This window comes from Tasmannia lanceolata, unplaced genomic scaffold (assembly GCF_043159265.1).
Source record: "Tasmannia lanceolata isolate RefF3 unplaced genomic scaffold, GAP_Taslan_0.1 ptg000012l, whole genome shotgun sequence".
Lineage (NCBI taxonomy): Eukaryota > Viridiplantae > Streptophyta > Magnoliopsida > Canellales > Winteraceae > Tasmannia > Tasmannia lanceolata.
The window spans coordinates 37,591,842-37,615,548 of NW_027518689.1; the positions used below are offsets into that span (position 1 = coordinate 37,591,842).

At 39.0% G+C, this 23,707-nt stretch overlaps 2 protein-coding genes, 1 non-coding gene and 1 pseudogene across 9 annotated transcripts; 3 read left to right on the forward strand and 1 right to left on the reverse strand.

Annotated features, from left to right (window-relative positions):
• Positions 1-1,371: 1,371 nt before the first annotated feature.
• Positions 1,372-6,314, reverse strand: LOC143888093 (putative serine/threonine-protein kinase WNK6; annotated as a pseudogene). The gene is made up of 7 exons (XR_013254477.1): positions 4,899-6,314; positions 3,914-3,951; positions 3,528-3,755; positions 3,214-3,434; positions 2,980-3,137; positions 2,474-2,871; positions 1,372-2,352 (listed from the first exon to the last, which is right to left on the reverse strand). The product of XR_013254477.1 is annotated as a putative serine/threonine-protein kinase WNK6 (transcript).
• Positions 6,315-7,197: 883 nt separating this feature from the next.
• TRNAV-AAC (transfer RNA valine (anticodon AAC)) lies at positions 7,198-7,271 on the forward strand. Its single transcript has one exon. It is a non-coding gene; the product is annotated as a tRNA-Val (tRNA).
• A 145-nt stretch (positions 7,272-7,416) lies between these two features.
• On the forward strand, positions 7,417-23,094 carry FKGP (L-fucokinase/GDP-L-fucose pyrophosphorylase). 6 transcript variants are annotated; one of them, XM_077392391.1, is made up of 8 exons: positions 7,417-7,919; positions 9,515-9,791; positions 12,928-13,292; positions 15,367-15,493; positions 16,261-17,277; positions 17,788-18,524; positions 19,595-20,005; positions 20,116-23,094. In XM_077392391.1, the coding sequence occupies exons 1-7, from the start codon at positions 7,584-7,586 to the stop codon at positions 19,988-19,990; spliced, it is 3,255 nt and encodes a 1,084-aa protein (XP_077248506.1). In that variant the 5' UTR covers positions 7,417-7,583; the 3' UTR covers positions 19,991-20,005; positions 20,116-23,094. The 6 variants fall into 6 exon arrangements, with proteins under 6 accessions (XP_077248506.1, XP_077248507.1, XP_077248505.1 ...); XM_077392392.1 differs by having other exon boundaries at positions 20,119-23,094; XM_077392390.1 differs by having other exon boundaries at positions 19,595-23,093.
• LOC143888774 (uncharacterized) lies at positions 20,063-20,644 on the forward strand. The gene has a single exon (XM_077393184.1). The coding sequence runs from the start codon at positions 20,063-20,065 to the stop codon at positions 20,642-20,644; it is 582 nt and encodes a 193-aa protein (XP_077249299.1).
• Positions 23,095-23,707: the final 613 nt, after the last annotated feature.

Below are 23,707 nucleotides of genomic sequence, written 5' to 3' on the forward strand. Positions count from 1 at the left end.
GGTGACACACTTGGTCGTGACGGAGGTGAAAAAAAACCTTATAATAGAAAGGGATTTGCTAGGGTCCATTGTAGAAGGCATTTCGCGGATGGTCTGATGCATGTCAGAGCAGCCACATTGGCTCACTTTTCAGCAGATTTTGTCTTCATGCATGATGTGGCTACTCTGACATGCAACAGACCATCCGCGTGGATGGTCTGTTGCATGTGAGCAGCCACATCGGCTCGCTTTTCAGCAGATTTTGTCTTCATGCATGATGTGACTACTCTGACATGCAAGAGACCATATGCGAAATGGCAAATCCCTAAATTAAAACTTGTTAACGTCAAACTAAAGAACACCTCATTCTACATTCCTTGCTCTCTTGGGCCCAGGGCCCCTAGCAAGACCTCTATCTGACCCTAGGATACCTTCTTGACGGCTAAGTGGCTAACTAGAATAGGTAAGATGATGGGTTGCCATTATTGAAACTAGAGAATGTTAATATCATTTCACTTACAACAGTTAAATTGAAAAGTGAGCCGATGTGGCTGCTCTGACATGCAACATGCCATCTGCGAAATGCCTTCGATAGACGCTAGCAAAGGGTAAAACACATTTTTTGTGTTCCCCTTTTAGTTTTTTTTTTTTTTTTTTGGCGCCTTTTGCTTCATTTTTCTTAATCACCATTTTAAACAATTTTTCCTGTCCCATTTCTTTTTTTGCTAAATCACGTTTTGCTAACTATGGTAGAGAGGGCTGGTGAGTGGGGGATTTGAGAGGGCGGTGAGTGAGGAGAGCATGAGGTGGAGTAAGACACACACGCACACATAAAATTAAAATTAAAAAAAAAATCCATGTTTAAAATAGGACTTTTGTTTTTACCTAATCTCACTCCCCATCCCATGCTCTCCTCGATCACCACCCCTCAAATCTCTCTTGTTTTTCCCGGCAGTCTGCCCCTCACATTAGGTAAGCAAGTATTCCATGAATTTTTTATGGTTCCTAACATGCCCTTGAATTAAATAGGGCAATCTAGAAAAATAAAATAAAAACTATGACTTTCATGCTATAAGATTCTCTATTAAATCTTCCAAAGAGATGTTAAAGAGTTTTGCAATATTTCAAGTTCATTGTCAGCTGCTGACAATGAACTCAAAAGGATGTAAGGGCACAACTTTAGCTGGCAACCACAATGACAATGCAGGTCTAGTGCCTTTACTCACACAGGTGATGATAACATCAGGTTCCACTGTCTAGTCTGTTACGGACACTAGTGACAACTATTAAATCATTTTCAACTCCCTTCTATTAATACCAAGTTAGTAACCGAATTTGCGTCTAATTTTAGTTGCCAATGTTTGCAATAAACTTCCAGCAAAAGGAGCTAAATCTTAACCAATTGCATTAGAATTTCAGATAGCAATGAGACGATGTACATTTCGAGTAGCAAAAACTATTATGAGTGCCAAGAAAATGATACATATTCTCAATCAATCCTCATAATCAAGCAACTGTTATCCTCTGCTTAATCAACCACCTCTTTCTTGCACTCTCCACCTCCACCTCCCTCATCTTTGAGTTCTTGAAACCAAAGTTGATACTGTGATTCAAGTACTTCAAGCTCCAACTTTAGCTCCTCATCCAGATCTTTATCATTTAGGGATGAAGAGGAAGAATTGCTAGTCAAGCTCTGGAAATTAGATATGTCATTTAAATTAAAACCATGCATCTCTAAGTTCTTTGTAAATGCATCCGACCTAAGGCTCTCGCCAACATTACTATCACTTCTTTCCATTTTGTACCCAGCATAATCTACATCGCCAGGATCGATCTCAGATACATACCCAATCAAGCTTTCAGTTGTATTGTAAGCACCATATGTTAATATTCTGTTGTGATTGGTATCTGAGTCAATGACAGTACCATTTTCAAGCAAGACCTCAGAAACAAGTGATACTCGGGAATATTTATGTTCTCCATTAGTTAGACCTGAAGGTGAATTAAGATCACCATTACAAATAATCTCATCCAACTTCTTGTAGAAATTACCTCCATCAACTTGTTGTACTGAACCTTCGACTGAGCTTCCCATATTCAATTGAGAGAGCACATCTTGCTCAACCATTGTTTCGACAGGAACACCACATGGTAATGAATTCCAGGGATAACTAGCAGAGAAGCTATCGAATTTGGGAACTTGAGACTCACTATATAGGCTTCTTTTCCCACTTGAAGAATGGTTAATTGAAGGTTTCCAACTGGGTATAAGTTTCATTATCAAGAAATCAATGAACTTGGCTATAAAAGCCACATCTTGATCGGATAAGTCAAGTTGTTCAACCATCTCGCTTGCCACTGCAAAGGCAGTATCTGTATCGAGGAAGAAGAAGAAATGGACGTTCCTCACATGACCCGCGAGCTTGAAACACAATCCAAATTCATATAATGCAACTAACTCGCAAACGTAGAATTATCAGCACAATTCACTTACCACATGGGTCAGCAATCCGCAAGTTAAGTGATACTGAATTTTCATCAGTCTTCTCCCCTTTCAATCTGAATTCATTATTCCTAATGATCTTCTGAAATTCCAAAGTTGGAAACTGTGGAGTTTCATCGCTGGTTGTGCTTCCACTATTAGAAAGTTGCTTGTAATCTGAGTCTATGTCCATGGATAGAGGTCGACTTTGGTACATTCACAATTTTAGGTACAACATTAGGTAGCTGCAGAGGGTCGCGAATGGGCTCCTTTGGATTCCTACATTGGAGAAATGGATCTTTCAAGAGCTCCTTTGCAGGCAATCTATCAGTAGCTGGAACAAGACACTTCTCAATGAACTGCTTTACTTGGAGGTCTTTCACTTTATCAAGGGAAGCAGGTTTTATTCCCTGCAAACAAACATGGCGTTAAGAAAACTCACGAGGATAAGCTAACAAAAAACTAAAACTTCCGTCACCTATATATAAGACATTTGGGTTAGCAAAGTATAAACTTACAGAGGTAACCTTCTTAAAGATTTGAGCAGGATTTTTGCATTCACTGAATGGGTATTCAAAAGTAATCATCTCTAACATGCACATGCCAAAAGAATATATATCAACTATTTCATTGTACTCCTCTTCATAGAGCTCTGGTGCCATGAATTCAGGAGTGCCTATAAGAAAATCATTAGAACCATAATGTGCATTTCCTTCTCATTGAAGAAAATCACAAAATTTTCTGGTGCTTACCAATGACACTATGAGCGGTAGGCTGTTGCCTAACAATTGCCAAACCAAGATCTCCGATTTTAACTTCTCCATGGTTTCCATTGACAAAAATGTTATCACATTTTAAATCTCTGTGAATAACAGGTGGGTTCTGACTATGGAGGTACTGCAAACCTCGGAGAATCTGCCTTGCCCAACCTTTTACTGCTTTCAGATTGACATTTTTGTGCTTCTTACGATATCTAATGATAGAGTAAAATTGTTCAACATTAATATGGGTAGCCAACCGAAGACAGAAGAAAGAAGGAAATTGTAGAAAATAAAAAAGTACTTACTGCCTCAGATTCCCAGAAGTAAATAACTCAGTGATGATATTAATATTCCTCTTTTTATCATCCACCCACGAGTTATAAAACTTAATTATATTTTCATGCTTCAATGATTCCAGCAGATGAACTTCTGAATATAAACTTTCTAGGTCTTTTGGCGACTGCAACACATCGTCGATTTTCACTTGGTTCCAAGCAACTTCGATTCCATTAACTTCATCGAATGCCTTGTAACTATGAATATGTATTAAGGGAGCACAAAAGTGAACATATTTTAGGTTAACAAGAAAACCATCACTTTCTAATGTGACGATGTGAGAGGAAGGAGAAAGTAATTCTTAAAACAAAAAAAATCAAACAAGGCACAAGAAAGAAATGTCTTTGAAGGATACACTGTCTTAAATGCTCCTTTGCCCAATATTTCTTTGTACTGATCAAGAACAGGTACACAATCAGACATAATACAGAAACAATAGGATCATAATATAAAATGATAAAACCATTTGTATTACTGGATCAAATAAAATCATACAGGAAAACATATATGATGATAAATATCACAAAAGATAATTCCAACTATGAGATACAACCTCACACCACAGAATTAAAGTTAAAATTAATGATGAATATTGAAATTCCACTGTTTGGGTAATTAACCGCTAGACAAATAATACAGATACATTTCAAAAAAAAAAAAGAAAAAAAAGAAACAAATAATACAGATACTATGCTGATCGAACAGATTACAGAGTTAATGTTACATAGCATTCAATTACTTGGGTCATTCTACCACAGAATAAAATTTTACATATTAATGGAAAATTAGATAATAATAACAGTGATGATAACAACAATTGGCATCCATTTTCTACAAAACCAGCCAGAGAATTAAGGGTAACAAAAATTAAAATCAACTCATCAAAAGATTAGAATAATCAGATTAAAAAAATAAAATACAAAATAAAACAAATAACGTTAAATAACAAGTCTGAAAACCCACTTAAAGAACAAAAAATAGAACCATTTCTACATTTGATCTACAAGCTCTAAGGCAATGTAGGTGCATATTAGAGGTTTCTACCTGTTTGGATCGAAGGAATAACATTTCTGGTGGAAAAATTCCTTTCATTTCTTTGATTTAGAGTGAAATGATAATGTTATGACTCATTTAGAGGGATAATGTTATAAATTGAAGGCTCCGATAAATAAAACTTGATTGTGGGTGTTTAAATCACATCTTTCATGGTGTAATCAGGCTATGAAAAAGCAAGAAATTTTGGAAAAGTTTTTTTTTTTTTCCCTAAATTTTTCATAAAATTCCTGCAATCCAAACAAGCCTTTAGATTAGAAATTCGAGAGCAAACATAAAAAACATACCCGAACGTATTGGCCCGTCGGATCCTGCTCGACATATTCAACCTCGGAAGGATCCGTTTTAGCGCGAAACCCATTCATCTCTGCAAACCTAAACAGCTATTGCACAATAGAGAATCCGAAGCTTTCAAAGCCGTTGATTGACTCCATCAATTGGAATCTGACGACATTTTTCAGAAAACGCCTCGGAAGCAACAGAAAACGAATCGAACGCCGACCGCATACGGAACTGGCATCCGACAATGTCCATTTCCCAACACTTTAAATCCATAACCTCACCTTCCATCACATGAGAACTTATTATCTTGAAACCAAACACGGAAACCTTATTCACGGCCTGAAAGCCCCAGAATTAGAAACAAATTATAGAGCGTAATCATGTCAGGATCGATGTAAAGAGAGAATGAGAATGTGACAAATGGGGTGACAAGGCAATATGAGGGTGTCTGAATAAGACTCAGAAAAGTAAAGAACACCCTAATGGAAATATGGAAGATTTGGTTGAAAGGAAATTTGGGTTGCAGAAGAACGGAAGAACACCCTACTAGATGGATTTAAAAAAACATAAACAAAGAAAAAGAAAAGATAAAAGTTACAGTCTTACATAATAATCTCTTCCTTCACCTTTCATGATGTACAATATTTGGTAGTAAGTGGGTTGTGAAAGGTAAATATGAATATTGGTTCCTTTATATGGGCATTCAAACTTAGAAAGAAAATTTGCCACAGCATTTGCTTCCCTCTATAACCTAGAGATTTTCCAACTCTTGACCTTCTGTATAGATTCTACAATATTTGGAAGCATGGCTAACTTGCTAATGATTTGAACCGCCACTCCTGAATATGAATATATGATTTAATCCACAAGTTTTCCACCTAAATAGTCCTTGTTGGGTGGCATTTAGCTCTGTTGCATAAATTTCTTCCCCCAACATTAATAGAGAACATGAAAATTAGAGAACATGAAAATTATATATCCAGATGGGTCTTGCATGATACCTCTTATGGACAACATTTATAGAAAACATGAAAATTATCTGTCCAAATGGGTTTTGCATGATACTCCTATGGATGCATTTTCCTATCACAGGGACACATGTGTGATGATTTTGAAAGATCCTTTTCCAGGTTTGTTCCATCTACACATTTCCTATTCTGGTTGCTTGTGGCGGATGGCACATCGTAGATTTGCCGCAATTTCTCTATTCCTTTGGTTGTCGATGTAGTCTAACTAACTACAGATGTATCAACCGTAAAACCTAAACCTACTCCACCGGCGATGTAGAAGCCTCTACAGATTGAAATGTTAGAATCATCTCGGGGAGAAGATTTTTTAGCCAAAACTTATCCATAGTGGAAGTGTGGAACCACCATATGAATAGTTCATATCATCGAAATAAGTGATTCCAATATACTCTTTCCTAGGATCCAAAGTGAAAGGACGAATTTTGAGTGACAGTCGCGACGGAGTGAACTCCACTCTATAAAAATATGTTAAAAGGGAGGCGAATGCGTACTGCAGGGGGTGAAAATATCATCACCCTATTTTTAGCCTCCGACTTATTCTTTATGTGGGACCCAATAGATGAAATCACTAGACCAGACCCAGTTGTGCTTGTGAGGCCAATAAGAAATAGGTGTGGACACCATATAGGTATATATCTCTCTCAAAAGCAATGTATGTAGTGCGTTCTATCCCTGGGTCGTGTCCCGTTCTTTCTCTTTTCTCTTTTCTCTTTTTGCCCATTGTCACCGCAAAAGAAGGCATAGGGGCGCAAAAAGGGATCACCCACGGCAATAATAATGGTTAGGACTATCTGATTGCAAATATTCTTTTAGCACGATTGGTTAGTGCTAAAATATTTTTTTAGCCTTCAAAAAGTACCGTACGGTCCCTTCTTTTTTTGTGAGATTTTGCACGATGTAAGCCCTTATAATCCCTTATTTTTCAAAAGGTAGTGTATCGACCACACTATAGGATGATCCAAACCGTCCATATGAACATAAATAGGTTGTACCCAAAAAAAAATATTCCATAGGATGATCCTATCCCTCCGATCTATAGAGGTTTTCATAATATGCAGTTCATCAATAGATCGGAGGGTTGGGATCATCCTATAGAAATGATTTTTTGGACACAACTTATTTACGTTATTGCTCATCATATGGATCGATTGGATCATCCTATAGTGTGGTCTGTACAGTACTTTTGTGAAAAGTAAGGGACTATAAAGGCTGGTCGAATAGAAATCTATAATTTTATTATGAATATTATTATTATAGAAGCCGAAGTATCATGTAAGGTTTCGTGGTGTAGTTGGTTATCACGTCAGTCTAACACACTGAAGGTCTCCGGTTCGAACCCGGGCGAAGCCATATTTTCATTTTTGTTGACCTTTTTGCTCTACATATGAAATAACTCTTATACCCTCTAAATTCTGCCGGCAAGCGATTCTTTATCAAGAAATTGACCAAATTAACCTTAAAACCTTCCCGACACCCTCATGAGAGGGTGCTTTTCTTGGTCACAATTTCTTGTTCACAATGAAATGAATCCAACCAACTCTTCACACTTGTCTCTTCTCTGATTACTGATCTTGCCTTGTATTTCTAACAGTGGTGGGATAGTACGGAAAATTACTCTCAGCTTTTAGTTAGGGTTTTTGCAGTGATAGATCTTGAGAAGCGATGGAAATCATGAGATCGGCGAGGAAGAAGAAGGAGAAAGCCGATTTGGCGGCTATCTTACGAAAATCATGGTATCATTTACGGTTATCGGTTCGGCATCCATCTAGGGTTCCGACATGGGACGCAATCGTCCTTACAGCGGCGAGCCCGGAACAAGCCCAGCTCTACGAATGGCAACTGAAGCGCGCTAAAAGGATGGGCCGGATTGCGGACTCCACCGTCACTCTTGCCGTGCCCGACCCGGAAGGGGCCCGAATTGGATCCGGTGCTGCAACCCTCAATGCCATTTATGAGCTCTCTCGCCATTTCTATCGGCTCGGTCTCGCTGCTCCCCAGGCACGTCAATTACCTTTTCTTCTTATTTTGCTTCTGCTTCTTTCTTTTGATTTGAAATGAGTATCTCTGATTTAATTCTAGGGTTGTTATGCTGTAACTGTAGAATGTATATACCATTGAAAAAAAACTCGATAACGGATATATAGATCAAATCAAGTCTGGCGGCTCAGTGCACGACGCTTCTGCCATTGCAGGATCTGGTGAGGGCTAGATGTACGCAGCCTTACCCCTGATTTTGCAGAGAGGCTGTCGAACCCGTGACCACCTTACCGTTGTGCCAAGCCTCTACCTCTTAAGCGCACCACTAGCACAACTACTAAAGTGACTGGTGTCATTAGGAGATCTCAGTTCGTTCCCATTGAACCTTACTAGACTCTTATTCTTACTTCCATGCATGATACTTTTAAACCTTCACGGACAACACGTCTCGCTGATTTGTAGGGTTCTTTGCAAGGGTTATTTTCTCTCTAGGGTATTTATTTTATTTATGTCAAAGTTTCTATCTGTTTCTATGAATATTATTTTTGAATGTATTTTTTGCATTGTATTTTGATGAAGTGGTTGTGTCAGATACTTGTGGACGCATGACATCAATGCTACATGCCCATCATTCCATATATCATTTTCCTCTTCCTAGAATGATAGAGACCATTACCTTCTTGCCTCCCAACCTATAACCCAAACCAAATGTGTCTACTTTGCCTCCTCATCTAAAACACGTCAGCTGCTTTTCCCATTTACTAGCCACAACCACCACTTCTATTGGGAACATTTATTGAACACAGACATGGTTTTAAATTTCGACCGAAATCCGAAATTTCGGTCAACACCGAAACCGAAATGACCGAAATCCAAAAATGGCAAAATGTACCAAATTTCAGTTCGGCCGAAATTTCGGTAATTTCGCCGAAATTGCAGAAAAAATATTAATTTTTTATTCCTTTACAAAATTTCAGCCGAAATTACTGAAATCTCGGCCCAAAAAACCGACATTTCGGGCGCCTTAACTGAATTTTGGCCGAAATTTTGGTTTCGGCTAGGTCTGAACTATATGCCAAAACCGAAATTTCAAATTTTGTTGTTAGATATCCTGCCTAGTCAAGAAAATGGACTCCAATCATACCTTTGGCTTTATTCCAAGTATAATCCCACCTCATCCATTTTACTTTCTCTATTGCTGCTGTTGAAACTTGTAAGCCAGTATAAAATAAGTTACTTTGTGTGAATCACCCGTAATAATGATCAAAGAATAAAAGGTGCTACGCCTATTTTATTAATTAGAAGTTTTCTTGAGATCCTTGTAATTAAATTTTTATTCTTTTCTTATCTCAAAAACTTACACCACACTTGATTCACATTGAAAGGTGTATTCTGCACTTTTTATGCAAAACCACTTCCAGCATAGCTTCATCGCCATTTTTTTACACTTTTCCCAAATCACTTGTCTATGATCATTGTTGTTGCATTCACATATCATAAAAAATTCTTTAGATTTTAGACAAGAGCCTGGGGTGTTCAAAAAATTTCAAGCTGTTTAGCTGTCATAAAGGAACTCTTCCACTTGCTGGTTTTGATTGAATATACATCATGCACAGGTATCAAACGCAGAGAATGGGAACACACAATCATTGTCATCACAAGACATATCCGACGATGAAGTTATGTCAATGGCTGACTTTATGGCCAAAAGACATATACTGTTGCTTCATGCTGGCGGTGACTCTAAAAGGGTTCCTTGGGCAAATCCAATGGGGAAAGTTTTCCTACCACTGCCGTATTTGGCAGCAGATGACCCTGATGGTCCAGTTCCATTGCTTTTTGACCATATACTTGCAATTTCCTCTGGTGCAAGACAAGCTTTTAAGAGCAAAGGTTACTATGCCAGTGATCCTCCTGTTACATTTGAATTAAACTTGGCTCTAGTATTCATGGAAAATTCAGATGGATCTAAAAAGTCATAAGGTTAAAATCTTATCTATATGTCATAGCCACTGAATCATAAGAGTGCAATGTATATAGCCCCGGCTTGAAGTTCATGGTGCTGTACCTTCTTATAGCTCCCGTAAGCAAAGATCTTGGTCTTGTTTCAGTCCGCCCTAGCTCAATGTATCTGCAGTGTGAAAAAATATGTCTTGGTGTAATAACCACTAATTTTAAAACCCCTAAAACATTAATTGAAGAAAAATGGAAGGGACACTGCATAGTGTAGATGTAATTGTCATCTATGTGCTCGCAAGCATGTGGGCATACCGCAAGTAGGGCCATAGCATCGATAGTCAGGAGAGTTAAGGTGCTTCAAATAGTTGTGGCTGGAGATCTTAATTACAGTATTTTTACAGGGAATTGTGGGGAGGCTATTTTTCTTGGGAATTGTTGATGCTGATTTTTACACTCCGTTGTTTTAATATGGACGTTATTCTCTCTATAGACAAGAAAAAGATTTCCCTTCTGCCATTCAAAAACAATATTAGAGACAAGTTAAATAATAGGGGACTGATATACGAACTACCATATTTTGATCATTGCAGTACTCACATTTTTTATACTTTTTTAATTAGCTTTTAGCTGCTGTCACAACACTCAAGATGCTATCAACATCCAATCAGAAAAGTGTAAAACAAAGTGAGTAGTGCCATTATCAAAATATGGTAGTGCAGATATCAACTGCAAAACAATATTTTTCTATATACAGTAGCAAATTCTACTTACAGTAGAACATGTGATGGTAGAAAACCTGGAAATTTTTTGAGCATATTGTATGTTTGTATTTTGTCACATAACATGCTTTCAGTGAATTCTTGTGGTATCATTTTGTTTGGAAGGAAGTTTAGCTGGAGAGATCACACTTAACATGTGAACAGTGGAGAGATAGTTACTAACATCATGAAGAAAGGAATTAGTAGGCATGATTTTAAATTTCCACCAAACCGACACAAAATGACTGAAGTGTTTTCATTTCCATCCTCATCAAAATTGAAACCGGAATGACCGAAATGCAGAAACCAAAATCCGAAAATCGTAAGTGTAATAGTGGTATACTATGTCAGTATGTGCTACATAGTTATATTTATATGAATTGCATGTGAAATGTAATGCATGTATTATGTTATGTGTAAATATTTATAATTTTATATGAATCACTTGTTCATTTTCTCATGAATTGCTGTCCCCTGTCACTCTGTGATTGTTTTCTGTGTCATATACTTGTGTCCAACTATTCAGTCTCTCTTTCAGATCCTTGTATGAGTATACATCTCCATAAAAACAAATTCTTGAAGGGGGCCAGGGATGAATCGAAAAATCATTCTTTATGGGTTCTACCTCCTATTCTTATTGAAGAATGAATCAGAAAAAATAGGTCCGGATCTCCTGTGTGTTTGATTTGGAAGATTGGGCCAGGCAGTAAGGAACCCTAGATCCACCTATGAAACACCAGAACAAGCTTTAGGGGCCTCCACCAAACATCACTCATAATGTGACCGCAACAAGATATTGCCGTATCCCTCCCTGTGACTTAGAAGCACACATGTGCTCCTATTGACACCGATTTTTCCCTCTTAGTACTTCTTCAGACCTCCCCAAAACACCCCGAACTATTCTATACCGTTCTTAGATAAGCACGAATCAGGACATTACCAGATCCCTACCTATGACTTAAAAGCACACATTTGGTCTTATTAACACACATTGTTCCATCTTAGTACTTCTTCAGACCTCCCCAAAACATGCCGAACTATTCTATACCCTTCTTAGAGAAGCACGAATCCCTTGGGAACGATCGAAATGCATAAACCAAAATCGTAAGTGGTACGCTATGTCAGTATGTGTTACATAATTATATTTATATGAAATTCATGCGAAATGTAGTGCATGCACTATGTGTAAATATTTATATGAATCATATGTAAAATTTGGTATGTACTAATTACTAAGTTATCAGACATGCGTGATAGTGCATGTCGTTAGGTGCTCAATGTTTTTAAATCATTATGGATGATTGTCTTGCTTATGTGATGGTTTCTAAGTGTGTATTTGTACTTATTATAGCATTTCTTGAAGTTTCATAATTAAATTGTATCATTTGCATATGTTTCTACACGTTTTCGTTTCCGCTTCCGCGGCGACAGAAACTGAAATTTAAAACCTTGTTTGTAGGTATTGATATAAACTTCTTTCCTGCAAAGTTTATGGTGCTAAAAAGTCATATTGAACCCTGAGGGCAATCATTTGGGAAATCCTGCTATGCATAATTTTCTTTATTATAATGCAGTTGTTCGCCAATGTGCTTCTTTACATTAACTGACAACACATCTTTTGAGGAGACCTGGCTGTTTTACTGCTTATTGATTTATAGTCCTTTAAGATCCATCTATCTACAGATATCAACAGTAGGTTAGTGAAGGTGTAGTTTAACTGCTTTGAAATCACGGGCCTTATTATTATTTTTAAATCACGGGCCTTATTAATGGAGGTGGGAAATACTAGATCTCACATTTAGGTATTAATAGGCTAAGCTCTAATTTAATTTTATTTGTGACTTATCACCATATCTTGTTAACTTGTTCTGCTTCACCGTATGTGGCGAAATCTGGTTATTACTCATTTGTTTAAGTCCTGTGGGCCTTACCCAAATTGAGAAGTAGGGTCAAAATTGAATATATGCTGCAACTAAGTTTTGTGTTTTTCACACTCTAACCTTTTCATGACGACACTTCCTGAATGGAAGTATAACTCATGTCAGTGCACTACTTCCCAGTTGCCACAATGGGACTGTTCATGAGATGCATACAAAATATTTGATTTGGTATTAATGCTAAACTGTTGGCTGCTTACCCATTTACACAATAGAGTTATTGTTTAATGTGTCATGGAATGTGCCTTCTTTGGTATCACTGCTAAATTGTTGGCTGCTTACCCATTCACATGATAAAGTTACTGTTTAATGTGTCATAGAATGTGCCTTCTTAAATTTATAAATTTAAATTATAGAAATTTTGTGTCTTGGCAGGCGGTATCTTCATCATGACTGGGGATGTTCTTCCGTGTTTTGACACCTCCACTCTTGTTCTTCCTGATGACATGTCATGCATCATCACGGTTCCTATCACCCTAGATATCGCTTCAAATCATGGTGTTATTGTGGCGTCACAAACTGGAAGTCGGGATAAAATCTATACCCTGAATTTGGTTGAGAATCTCCTACAGAAGCCCAGTTTAAAGGAGCTCATGGAGAACCAGGCCATTCAACATGATGGTAGAACACTGCTAGATACAGGTGTTATAGCAGTCAGAGGTAAAGCTTGGGATGAGCTTCTTATGCTTGCAAGTTCAAGTCAAACAATGATTGTGGAACTCCTGAAAAGCAGAAAAGAGGCAAGCTACTATCTTTTGATTATTTAAAGCATATATTATTTGGCTATTATGTATCTTAACTGAGCTACCATCTTTTGATTATTGAAAAGCAGATATTATTAGGCTATACTGTATCTTAAAGTGCAGCTCCTACCGTATAATGTAGAAAAAAGTTCATTTTTGCATGAACGTTCAAAGGTAGAAGAAGTGGAAGAAAGAAAGAGGAAGAAGAAATGAAAAGTGGAGGAAATAACTCTTGTGGGTTAAGCTGCCACCACTCAAATTCATCATATGTATAATTCCTCACTAAACACCATTACACGTGTGCCATTATGGCCATCCTGTGATGGTCTTTATCAAATAAACACAAACTACTTCACTCTAATGAATATACACGCATTTAGTATAGTGGGCTTTATCTAACTTATTATCTTCAACAGCAATTATGTAGGAGACACTGTTCAACGTGCTCAGTGCTATCTGAGATTATAATTAGAAATGCTGATACCTAAAAAGTAGAAATTTTTTATATGCAAAATGTTCCTTAATCAATCCAACTCACTACAAGCATTTGACGTACAATACATTAATCTACTGAAGAAATTCCTGAAAATAATGCTTATATAGAAAATAAAATAAAATGGGGGAATTAATCATTCCAGGATGGATGTCCATGGTGTTATCCTTCAGGGCCAAGATGAATCTTCAATATGTGCCATGTGGAACTGATATTTCAAATGTGTATGCTATATTGATTGTAGTTGGCAGAATGTTGATGATAAAATTAGGGGAATAATCCCCCCGTTAACGTTTTCCGTGAGGATGGTTCACTGCTTGACGATAAATTCACCCCCTTTAACGTTCTTCCTTACCTTTGAAAGTTAACGGATAACGTTATAGGGGGGATTTTATCCGAAGAGAGAGGGGGGGGCGGGGGGGGGGAGGGTATATCATTTCCCTAAAATTATGTAATTATGTTGAGCAATAATCCAAAATATTTCTAGAAAATATCTTGCACTGGAATGCAGAGGGATATTGATTATGTGGCACTCATCTAAAGACGGAAGTGCTTCTTATTTGAGCTCAAGAACAAACCCTAGCATGTTCCACAACCAGATTTACTTAAAATAAACCTGGAACGGCCACACCAATTACTCTATCCTCGCTCTTGCACACCCCCTTTTATCGATTTCTTCATTAGCATTTGTCTCAATGTCATCAATTGTAGTAAAACCTGTGGGGATTTTTGGTGTTAGTTCAAAGAACTATGTAGATTCATCCGGTACCTAAACAAATACAATTAAACAACTTTTGAATTTAAAGGCATACAACTTAATTCTATAGGTGAATATGTAACACAATTTATTTATAAAGAAATCATGAACAGTAATAGGGGACATGTTACGGCATAAATCAATTTAAAACTACTATTCTAACAACACAACAACGTTTTACAAGTGAAAATTTTATATTTTTGTTATTATCATTATTAATGCATGAGACGACTCACCCAAGACAATCAAGTTCCCTTAGCTTGTTGTCACGCCCCCAATACGTTCTACTACCCTCGTCTATAGGTAGTGGGCATGAGGGACTTTTTACGACGTGCTTAATAGCCACTCCGCCTCCTGACATCATGGTCTAAGAAGATGCATTTACCGCCAAGGGGGTGTGCTAAAACCCAAGGCCGGCTTGGAATTTCATTATTCCTGGACGACTTGTACCTCCGCCCAATCCACTAAATTATTTTCCCAATGTCTTTGTTTCTTATCAGTTTTACTAGCATATCATCCATATCATTTTTTTCTTCTTCTTTCCAATATCTTAAAGAACTAAGCACATTGGGATAGGATCGAAGTGAAATAATGACTGGAATAGGATCGAAGTGAAATGATGACCGGAAACTATACGGTATTGTGCATGTTGTGATGCCCATAAAACACATCTTTTAACATCAAATGCCATATTCTCACTGTCCTGAATTCGTACTATACATGATTCTACATGATTCTGTTATATTTTTTAACACTTTTTGCAACGCTTTTTAGGTGCTGACTTTTTTAATTTTGCACTAAATTTCTTTTGACCTGCACAGATGAGTTTATATGAAGATCTAGTGGCGGCTTGGGTACCTGCAAAACATGAATGGTTGAAGTCTCGCCCTTTAGGGAAAGAACTTATCAATGGATTGGGGAATCAGAGGATGTTCAGCTATTGTGTTTGTATGTTTCATTTGGCAATGAGTTATCTGGCAATTTTCTATTACAGCTTTTCCAGCCATATTCTGATGTACTTTTAAGATGACAGTAATTAACAGATCCTGGCATATTTCATGCTTTAATTGTTGGCGTAGCTTTTTCGCCTGAATTATGGTCTCCAATTCTCATCTACTTGAACTATTGTGTAACTAGTAGTATTTGTTTTCTAATTGAACTGTTATGTAACTATTAGTATTTGTCAGTCTGATACAGGCATTAAAAAAATCAATGTCTGATACATGTCAACTTAGAATTGTTTACCGAGCTAGGGTTTTGGCAATATGCCATGAAGTACACTTCGAAATTTTGGTCTTGAAACTTCTTAGGCTTTTTCTTGGGTATTTTTGGTTCTTCTTACTAGATCTGAACTTCGAAGTAACTAAGAATGGTAGAACTTATTAATTTTTTCTTTACTTGACATGCCTCAATTCTTTCATGGGTGAGAAGTTGCTGAAATTAGCTATTAAAACATTATCCACGAATAGTGTTGGTTATCTCATGTCCGTTTATTTATCAGGCTTGTTCTTCCTGTAGCTGTTCTTTGATATCTTATTTAGCTTCTATTCCATGTATTTTTTTCAGCAGTTACATATTTATATTTAATTTGTGATTTATTTTGTTTAGTTTTCTTCTTTGGACGCATACTGATAAGATGTGCATCACATGTATATTAGGGTTGTTAGAGATGGTGCGCCAAATTATCACTCTTAATTTTCTTGGTTTTCCTGCAGATGACTTGTCATTCTTACATTTTGGCACCTCTAGTGAAGTTTTGGATCACTTAAATGGATCTCATTCAGTGCTTGTGGGTCGCAGGCATCTGTGTTCCATTCCAGCAACCACTGTGTGTGACATAGCAGCTTCTGCTACTATTCTGTCAAGCAAAGTTGCACCTGGGGTTTCAATTGGAGAAGATTCTTTGATTTATGATTCATCGCTTTCAGGTGGATTACAGATTGGTTCCCAATCCATTGTTGTTGGGGTTAATATTCAAGTAGAAGGTGAATGTGGGGCCACAGGAAATTATGTTCAGTTCATTCTACCCGATCGTCATTGTCTTTGGGAAGTTCCTTTAGTAGGCCATAAGGGGAGAGTGCTTATCTATTGTGGGCTGCGCGATAACCCAAAAAGTCCATTTTCAAAGGATGGGACTTTTTGTGGGAAACCATGGAAGAATGTCTTGCACGACCTAGGCATTCAACAAAGCGAATTATGGAGTTCCCCTGTCACCCAAGAGAAATGCTTATGGAATGCGAAGATATTTCCTGTTCTGCCTCCTTTTGAGATGCTTAGCTTAGCTATGTGGCTCATGGGCGTGAGTGAACACATCAATGAATCTATGCTTTCCTTGTGGAGAAGTTCTAACCGTCTCAGTTTGGAGGAGTTACATAGATCAATAGACTTTCCGAACCTCTGCGTGGGGTCCAGCAATCATCAGGCCGATCTTGCTGCTGGAATTGCTAAGGCTTGCATTAGCTATGGCTTGCTAGGGCGCAATTTGTCTCGGTTGTGTGATGAAATTCTGCAAAAAGAAATATCAGGAATTAAAATTTGCAAAAACTTTCTTACACTTTGTCCTAACCTTGAGTCTCAAAACTCGGGGATTCTTCCCAAAAGCAGGGCTTATCAGGTGCATGCTGACCTTCTTAAGGCATGCGGAGATGAAACAAATGCATACACAATGGAGCAGAGAGTATGGTCTGCGGTAGCGAATGAAACTTCCTCAGCGGTAAAATATGGGTTTGGAGGTAATTCAGACTCTGTTGGCAACCATGCTTTTGTTCATATTTGGAAATCCTCGTAATTATTGAATTTCAAATTGTGTTTCTATTTATTTATTCTATTTTTTCTATGTTATTTTCCTTTTAATATTAATATTTTAGGGGAACATGCAATTCAATATTTATTATGTGAAACAAGCAACTAATTACTCCAAAAGCTTAAGCAGTTAGAGTTGGTGTTATTTAATCATTTATACTCCCACACTCCCCCTCACGTGTGGCCCCTCTTTTTTGGGTTGGCCGTACATGTGTATTTTCAACATCAAGGGGTTGTTGGGTTTTGAACCCAGGACCTGCCGTGAGGCAATAGCCCTGATACCATGTGAAACAACCAATTACTCCGAAAGCTTAAGCCATTAGAGTTGGTGTTATTTATACTTCAACATATTATATATTTTCCATTTTAAATTCAGATTCTATCAGTTATGATTATTGCTTTTGTGCTCCATTTACCTTGTTTCTGTGTTTCTGCATCAGACTACTTATTGGACTCCCCCGATGGTGTTTTTCTTTCAGCAACTGAGGAGAAAAATCTTGATGGCAGCATAAGTCACCATCCTATTCACCTTAGGAAGGCAAGAGTAGAGTTGCCAGTCCGTTTGGATTTTGTCGGGGGTTGGAGTGATACCCCTCCTTGGAGCTTGGAGCGTTCGGGCTGTGTTTTAAATATGGCAATAAGTTTGGAAGGTTCTCTTCCAATTGGCACCATAATAGAGACAACTGCAACTCAAGGAATATTGATTTCTGATGATGCCAAAAATCATCTATACATTGAAGATCCTACCTCAATCACTACGCCCTTTGATAAAGATGATGTGTTTCGACTAGTCAAATCGGCCCTGCTTGTGACTGGTATTATTCAGGATAAGCTCTTATCTTCCGCAGGCTTACAAATCAAGACATGGGCAAATGTTCCCCGTGGTAGTGGTTTAGGGACTTCCAGCATCTTAGCAGCAGCTATTGTGAAAGGACTTCTCCATATAATGGAGGAAGATGAAAGTAACGAAAATGTGGCTAGACTTGTTTTAGTCTTGGAACAGATCATGGGTACTGGAGGAGGCTGGCAAGATCAAATTGGAGGATTGTACCCTGGAATTAAATGTACGTCCAGTTTTCCTGGAAAACCGTTACGGCTACAGGTCATTCCCCTTGCGGCTTCACCTCAGTTGGTGTCACAGCTAGAGCAACGTCTACTGGTGGCATTTACTGGGCAAGTGAGTATCTTTCTTGTTTTTGATGTTGGCGAGCTATTTGTTTCTCCCATCCTTCTGCCTTGTCAAACAATTTGGCAATGTGGCGAGCCAATCTCTCTCCTAGGACTAAAGTGTCCCTGGATGTTGGAAATCAACTCAAGTAGCATTTCATGCAGAAAATAACTAGAGTACTATTCGTACTAATTAAATTAGGATCACTGGCATTTCATTCCCTGCCGAAGCTTTCCATTTCTTTGGATCATCACGTGGAAGCACTGAAACCTAAAAATTCATCATTAGCTGTCACTGAAACTTTGATGTGATCCACTTAGACTTACACCCTGTTTGTTTGGGATTATGACAACCGATTGCCACCCCCCAATCCGATTATTGGGGGGTGGCAATCGTTGCAACAATCTCAAACAAACAGGGCAATAGGCATTGTTCGTTTAAGATTATGATAACAGATTGTGAGTGCCAAACTGATCAAAGACATCAAGACCCTGTTGGCACTCACAATCGGTTGTCATAATCTTAAGCGAACAGGGTCTTAATGTCTTTGATCAATTTGATTCAGATGCATCCAATTCTGTATGAATTGGAATTCATATCATCAGTTTTTGATATGATGCATCAAAATAAGCCAAGAAATTAGTATTTCAAAAATGTTATATTTCTATTTTTTTCATTTTATTGTCTCATATAAGCAAGCTACTGTTTTATCCACTTGTTTGTTCACTGAGTAGTTTCCAATTCCAGTTGTAATTATTCCTCTAATTTGTTAAAAAATTCTTGAAAAGAGGCTTTTCCATTAACTACATCTTGTCGATTAAGCAGTTCTGAAACGATTAGCTGGTAACAATTTCCAATTTTATTACCTTGTGAAGGACAACCATGTAAAGAGGAATCGATCCATACAGCGAGAGCGTCTCTCTCTCTCTCTCTCTCTCTCTCTCTCTCTCTCTCCAATGTATATGTATCATGTATTCAAGGAGATGATATCCACGCTACCTTGTTTTAACAGGGGCACTTCTCTCTCTTATACCTTCTCTAATTACCTCTTAAAACCAATTACAATTACTCATGTGCAGGTTCGGCTTGCGAATGAAGTTCTACAAAAGGTGGTAACACGCTATCTCCAACGTGACAACCTACTTATCTCTAGTATCAAGCGGCTCACCGAACTTGCAAAAATTGGGCGAGAGGCTCTGATGAATTGTGACTTGGATGAACTTGGAGAGATTATGTTAGAGGCTTGGACACTGCATCAGGAATTAGACCCTTACTGCAGTAACGAATTCGTTGACAGGCTCTTTGGGTTTGCTGATCGGTTCTGCTGTGGCTACAAGCTTGTGGGTGCTGGTGGCGGCGGATTCGCTTTGCTCCTTGCCAAGGATGTCGACTCTGCGAAGGAGCTAAGACATTTGCTTGAAGAAGCTTCAGATTTCGACGTTAAAGTATACAACTGGCGCGTCTATTCAGATTAAAGCTTCGTAGATAGAGTAAGCATTGTGTGTTATTAATTATTTTATTTCATTGATTTTATATTCTTGGCCTGAATGTTATCTGAAAAATCTAGTCGTGGCCATTTTTCAACTATTTGTAATTCTAGTAGCTCAGATAAGGATATAATCGATCTTTGGGAGGGGTGGCACATTGTGTGCCTTGAAGGTCTGCAAAGAGAGAAGCCAAGCCTAAAGTGGGAAGCCCCTCCTGATGGTCATATTAAATTGAATTTTGATGGGTCCTGTCTTGGGAATCCGGGTCCAGCGGGGGTCGGAGGCCTTTGTAGGGACTCCCGAGGAGTAGTGTCGTGGGCTTTCGCAGGACCAATTGGAATATCTGATTCGACTGAAGTGGAAGTAAGGGCAGCATATCAGGGGATTAAGCGTCTCAGTTTGGATTCTTATGATAGGACAATTGTGGAAGGAGACTCTTCAAATGTCATCGGTTGGTTATCGGGGCAAGTGGTTCCTCCGTGGCGATTTTTAAACTACTTTGAGGAAATTCATGATCTTATTGAGGAATCCTCCATCGTTTGTAAGCATGTTCGTCGCGAAGCAAATGGGGAAGCGGACTCCCTCGCTCGATCTGGAGTTTTTAAGGAAGGGTTGGAGTGGTTCGATTTCCTTCCTCCGTGAGAAGTGTGCGATTTGTTGATGTATTTTTGCTGTTTTGTTTTATTATTTCTTGAATCTCTGTTTATCTCGTGTGGTCCATCTCGGCCCCTTTTAATATATTATCATTTCAAAAAAAAAAAAAAATCTGAAAAATCTAGACATGGCCATTTTCAAGTATTTGTAATTGTACCAGCATTTGCAGGGATTAGCAAAAGAAGAGTAGCATGACTCAAATTGGAAGTTACATTTTTTTTTTATGGGTAAGCTGGGGTTTGGTTGGACCCCTGCCGGTTTATTTGATAAAGAGAAAGATGATATAATATAAGCTGGGGTTTGGTTGGACCCCTGACAACACCATCCTTTTTCTAGCTGATGGAATGGATTACATTGCCAATGTGAAGAGGCTATTCCAATGGTTTGAAATTATCTCTGGACTCAAAATCAATTTGCACAAGAGTGTCGTGGTAGGAGTCAACCTGGAACCGCACAAAGTTGCCGGGTATGCTCAAACCTTGGGGTGTCAAGTTGCATTGTTTCCTATCAAGTACCCCGGACTCCCATTAGATTATGGAATTCCAAAAGCCTCACTCTAGGATCTGGTGGTTGAACGAATTGAAAGAAAACTGGCATCGTGGAAAAAAAATACTTGTCTCTTGGGGGGCGAATTACACTCATAAAATCCACCCTTGCAAATATGCCAGTGTACTACATGTTACTATTCAAAGTACCTGCTAGCATTGCAAATCGTATCAAAAAACTCCGAAGGGATTTCCTATGGGAAGGTAAAGAGGAGGGGAAAAAGCTAGAACACCTAATTGCATGGAAGAAGGTATGCAAATCAAAGCGAAGAGGCAGACTCGGCATTGGTAAAATCAGACTCTGGGACTTGGCAGTAATGGGTAAATGGTGGTGGCATTTTGGGACGGAGAAAGACGCTCTATGGTGAAATATCATCGGTGATAAATACGGAAAAGGATGGGGGGAATGGGTTTGCAACTCTTCATCCAACAAAGGATCAGGGGTATGGAAATCTGTCTCCACATCTCGCAGGCTGTTCTTACCCTTGTGAGACTTCGACCAGGGAAGGGAGATGCAGTTCGTTTTTGGCTTGATGTATGGCTAGGTGAGAAGTGCCTCGCAGAAGAGTATCCTGCCCTCTTCCGCTTAGCTCAAAATCAGGGGTCTACTATTGCTGAAGACTTAATTCGCAATGAGGTTTTTGGCAATAACTTCTGGGACATTAGATTGAGGCAGAATTTAAAAGATTCTGAGCTTTCCCTATTTAATGCACTCATTAGCAAACTCTCCTCATGTTATTTGTCCAATAACGTGGAAGACCAATGGGTATGGAAGCCAGATAGCCAAGGGGGCTTCTTGGTCCGGTCGTTCTTCAGGAGTTTAAATGATGGAAGGTGTGAAGCATCCATATTTTCCAGCATCTGGAAAACTCTCGCCCCACCACAGGTCTCAGCTTTCCTCTGGACTCTGGCCCGGCGTGGCATCAATACCTGCGACCGGTTAAAAAGGTGTGGCTTCCCGCTAGCAAGCTGGTGCGTTTTGTGCAGAAAATCTGAGGAAACTATTGACCACCTGTTTCTCCATTGCCCTTTCACTGTTCAGGTATGGATGAGCGTCATGAAACTTTTTGGAATTTCCTGGGTGCTCCCCCGGAGAATATCTGATCTTCTCTTAAATTGGTCTGGAGCCTTCTTCGGATGCTACGGAGAGTCGCTCTGGAGATCCGCCCCCCTACGCGATCACCTGGCATGTATGGCGCGAGCGTAACGACTGCATTTTCTGTGACAAAAAGCGCGGCAGGCCACATATTCTCCTGGAAATTAAGCTTTCAATGATTAAATGGTACCTAGCACCTGGAAAAAATCTCTTACTCTGTGGGCGAAATTCTACGTAACTGAACCGCGGTTGTCAAGGAGAAAAATGCCAAATCGAATGTCTCTCCAGAATGGCAGTCACCACCTGAAGGGTGGTTCAAACTAAATTTCGATGGAAGCGCCGTGGAAATCCGGGGAAAGCGGGTGTTGGCGGTCTCGTTCGTGACCACAATGGCGCTGTGCTCATGTCCTTCTCCGGCCCGGCCAGGGTGTGTGATGCAAACGAGGCTGAGGTATCGGCGCTACTTCAGGGACTGAGATGGTATGTAAATCACAACATTGGCCTGTTAATTGTCGAAGGTGATTCGACCAATGCGATTGCTTGGGCCCTCAACAAGAATGGTGGGCCATGGAGGATGGCCAATAAGATCGACGAAATCCGTGATCTGGTGTCCTTGCTACGTCCATCGATCACTCATAGGCAGCGGACTGCCAATTTCTGTGCCGACAATCTGGCCAAGGAGGGCGTAGATCGTGATTCCCTCTGCATTGTAGAGAATTCCCTTTAGTAGGGTTTTTTTTTTCTTGTTTCTTGCATGTACCGACATTCTCATTCTGCGGGACGTCTTGTCCCCTGTACCTACTTTGTTGTTTCATGCAATATAATCGTTAATTTTCAAAAAATGAAAGGGAATATATATATATATACACACACACACACACAGGAAAAGGATTGTACGCTCGAGCGTACCAAGCTTATGGTACGCTTGAGTGCCCAATCACATGGGTCCCACATTTTTTGTGGTGATCCAAAACAGTCATTTGCAAGGCCCTATCATAGATAGGGTATGTACCAAAAATCAGCTCCATTGAATCATCCTAACCCCTCCAAAAGTGAAGGGAAAAAATGGGCAGATTTGTTGACAAACAGTGTCTGTCCATTTTGACCTCCACAAATGGATGGGTTAGGATGATCCTATGGAGCTGATTTTTGGTACACATCCCATCTATGTAAGGGTCTTTCAAATGGATGCTTTGGATCATCCTAACAAAGTGGGCCCACATGTGATTGTGCACTCGAGCGTACTATCATTTTCCTCATATATATATAATATAAGGCACAAAAGCTACCCTAACTCGGAACATGCGAGAGAGGGAGAACCAAGGCTCAGCACATATGAGCGACGAACACTAAGTATAAGCGATATAAATGTCAGGCATGATTGGGCTACTGCCTGATCGTGATCAAAGA

Bases quoted from the DNA above. Each gene is read 5' to 3' on its own strand.
- FKGP (XM_077392391.1), top strand. From the start codon at position 7,584: ATGGAAATCATGAGATCGGCGAGGAAGAAGAAGGAGAAAGCCGATTTG. The intron at 9,792-12,927 runs GTTACTATGCCA...GTGTCTTGGCAG, and splicing joins ACAAGCTTTTAAGAGCAAAG to GCGGTATCTTCATCATGACT. The intron at 15,494-16,260 runs GTATGTTTCATT...GTTTTCCTGCAG, and splicing joins GATGTTCAGCTATTGTGTTT to ATGACTTGTCATTCTTACAT.
- LOC143888774 (XM_077393184.1), top strand. From the start codon at position 20,063: ATGTTATCTGAAAAATCTAGTCGTGGCCATTTTTCAACTATTTGTAAT.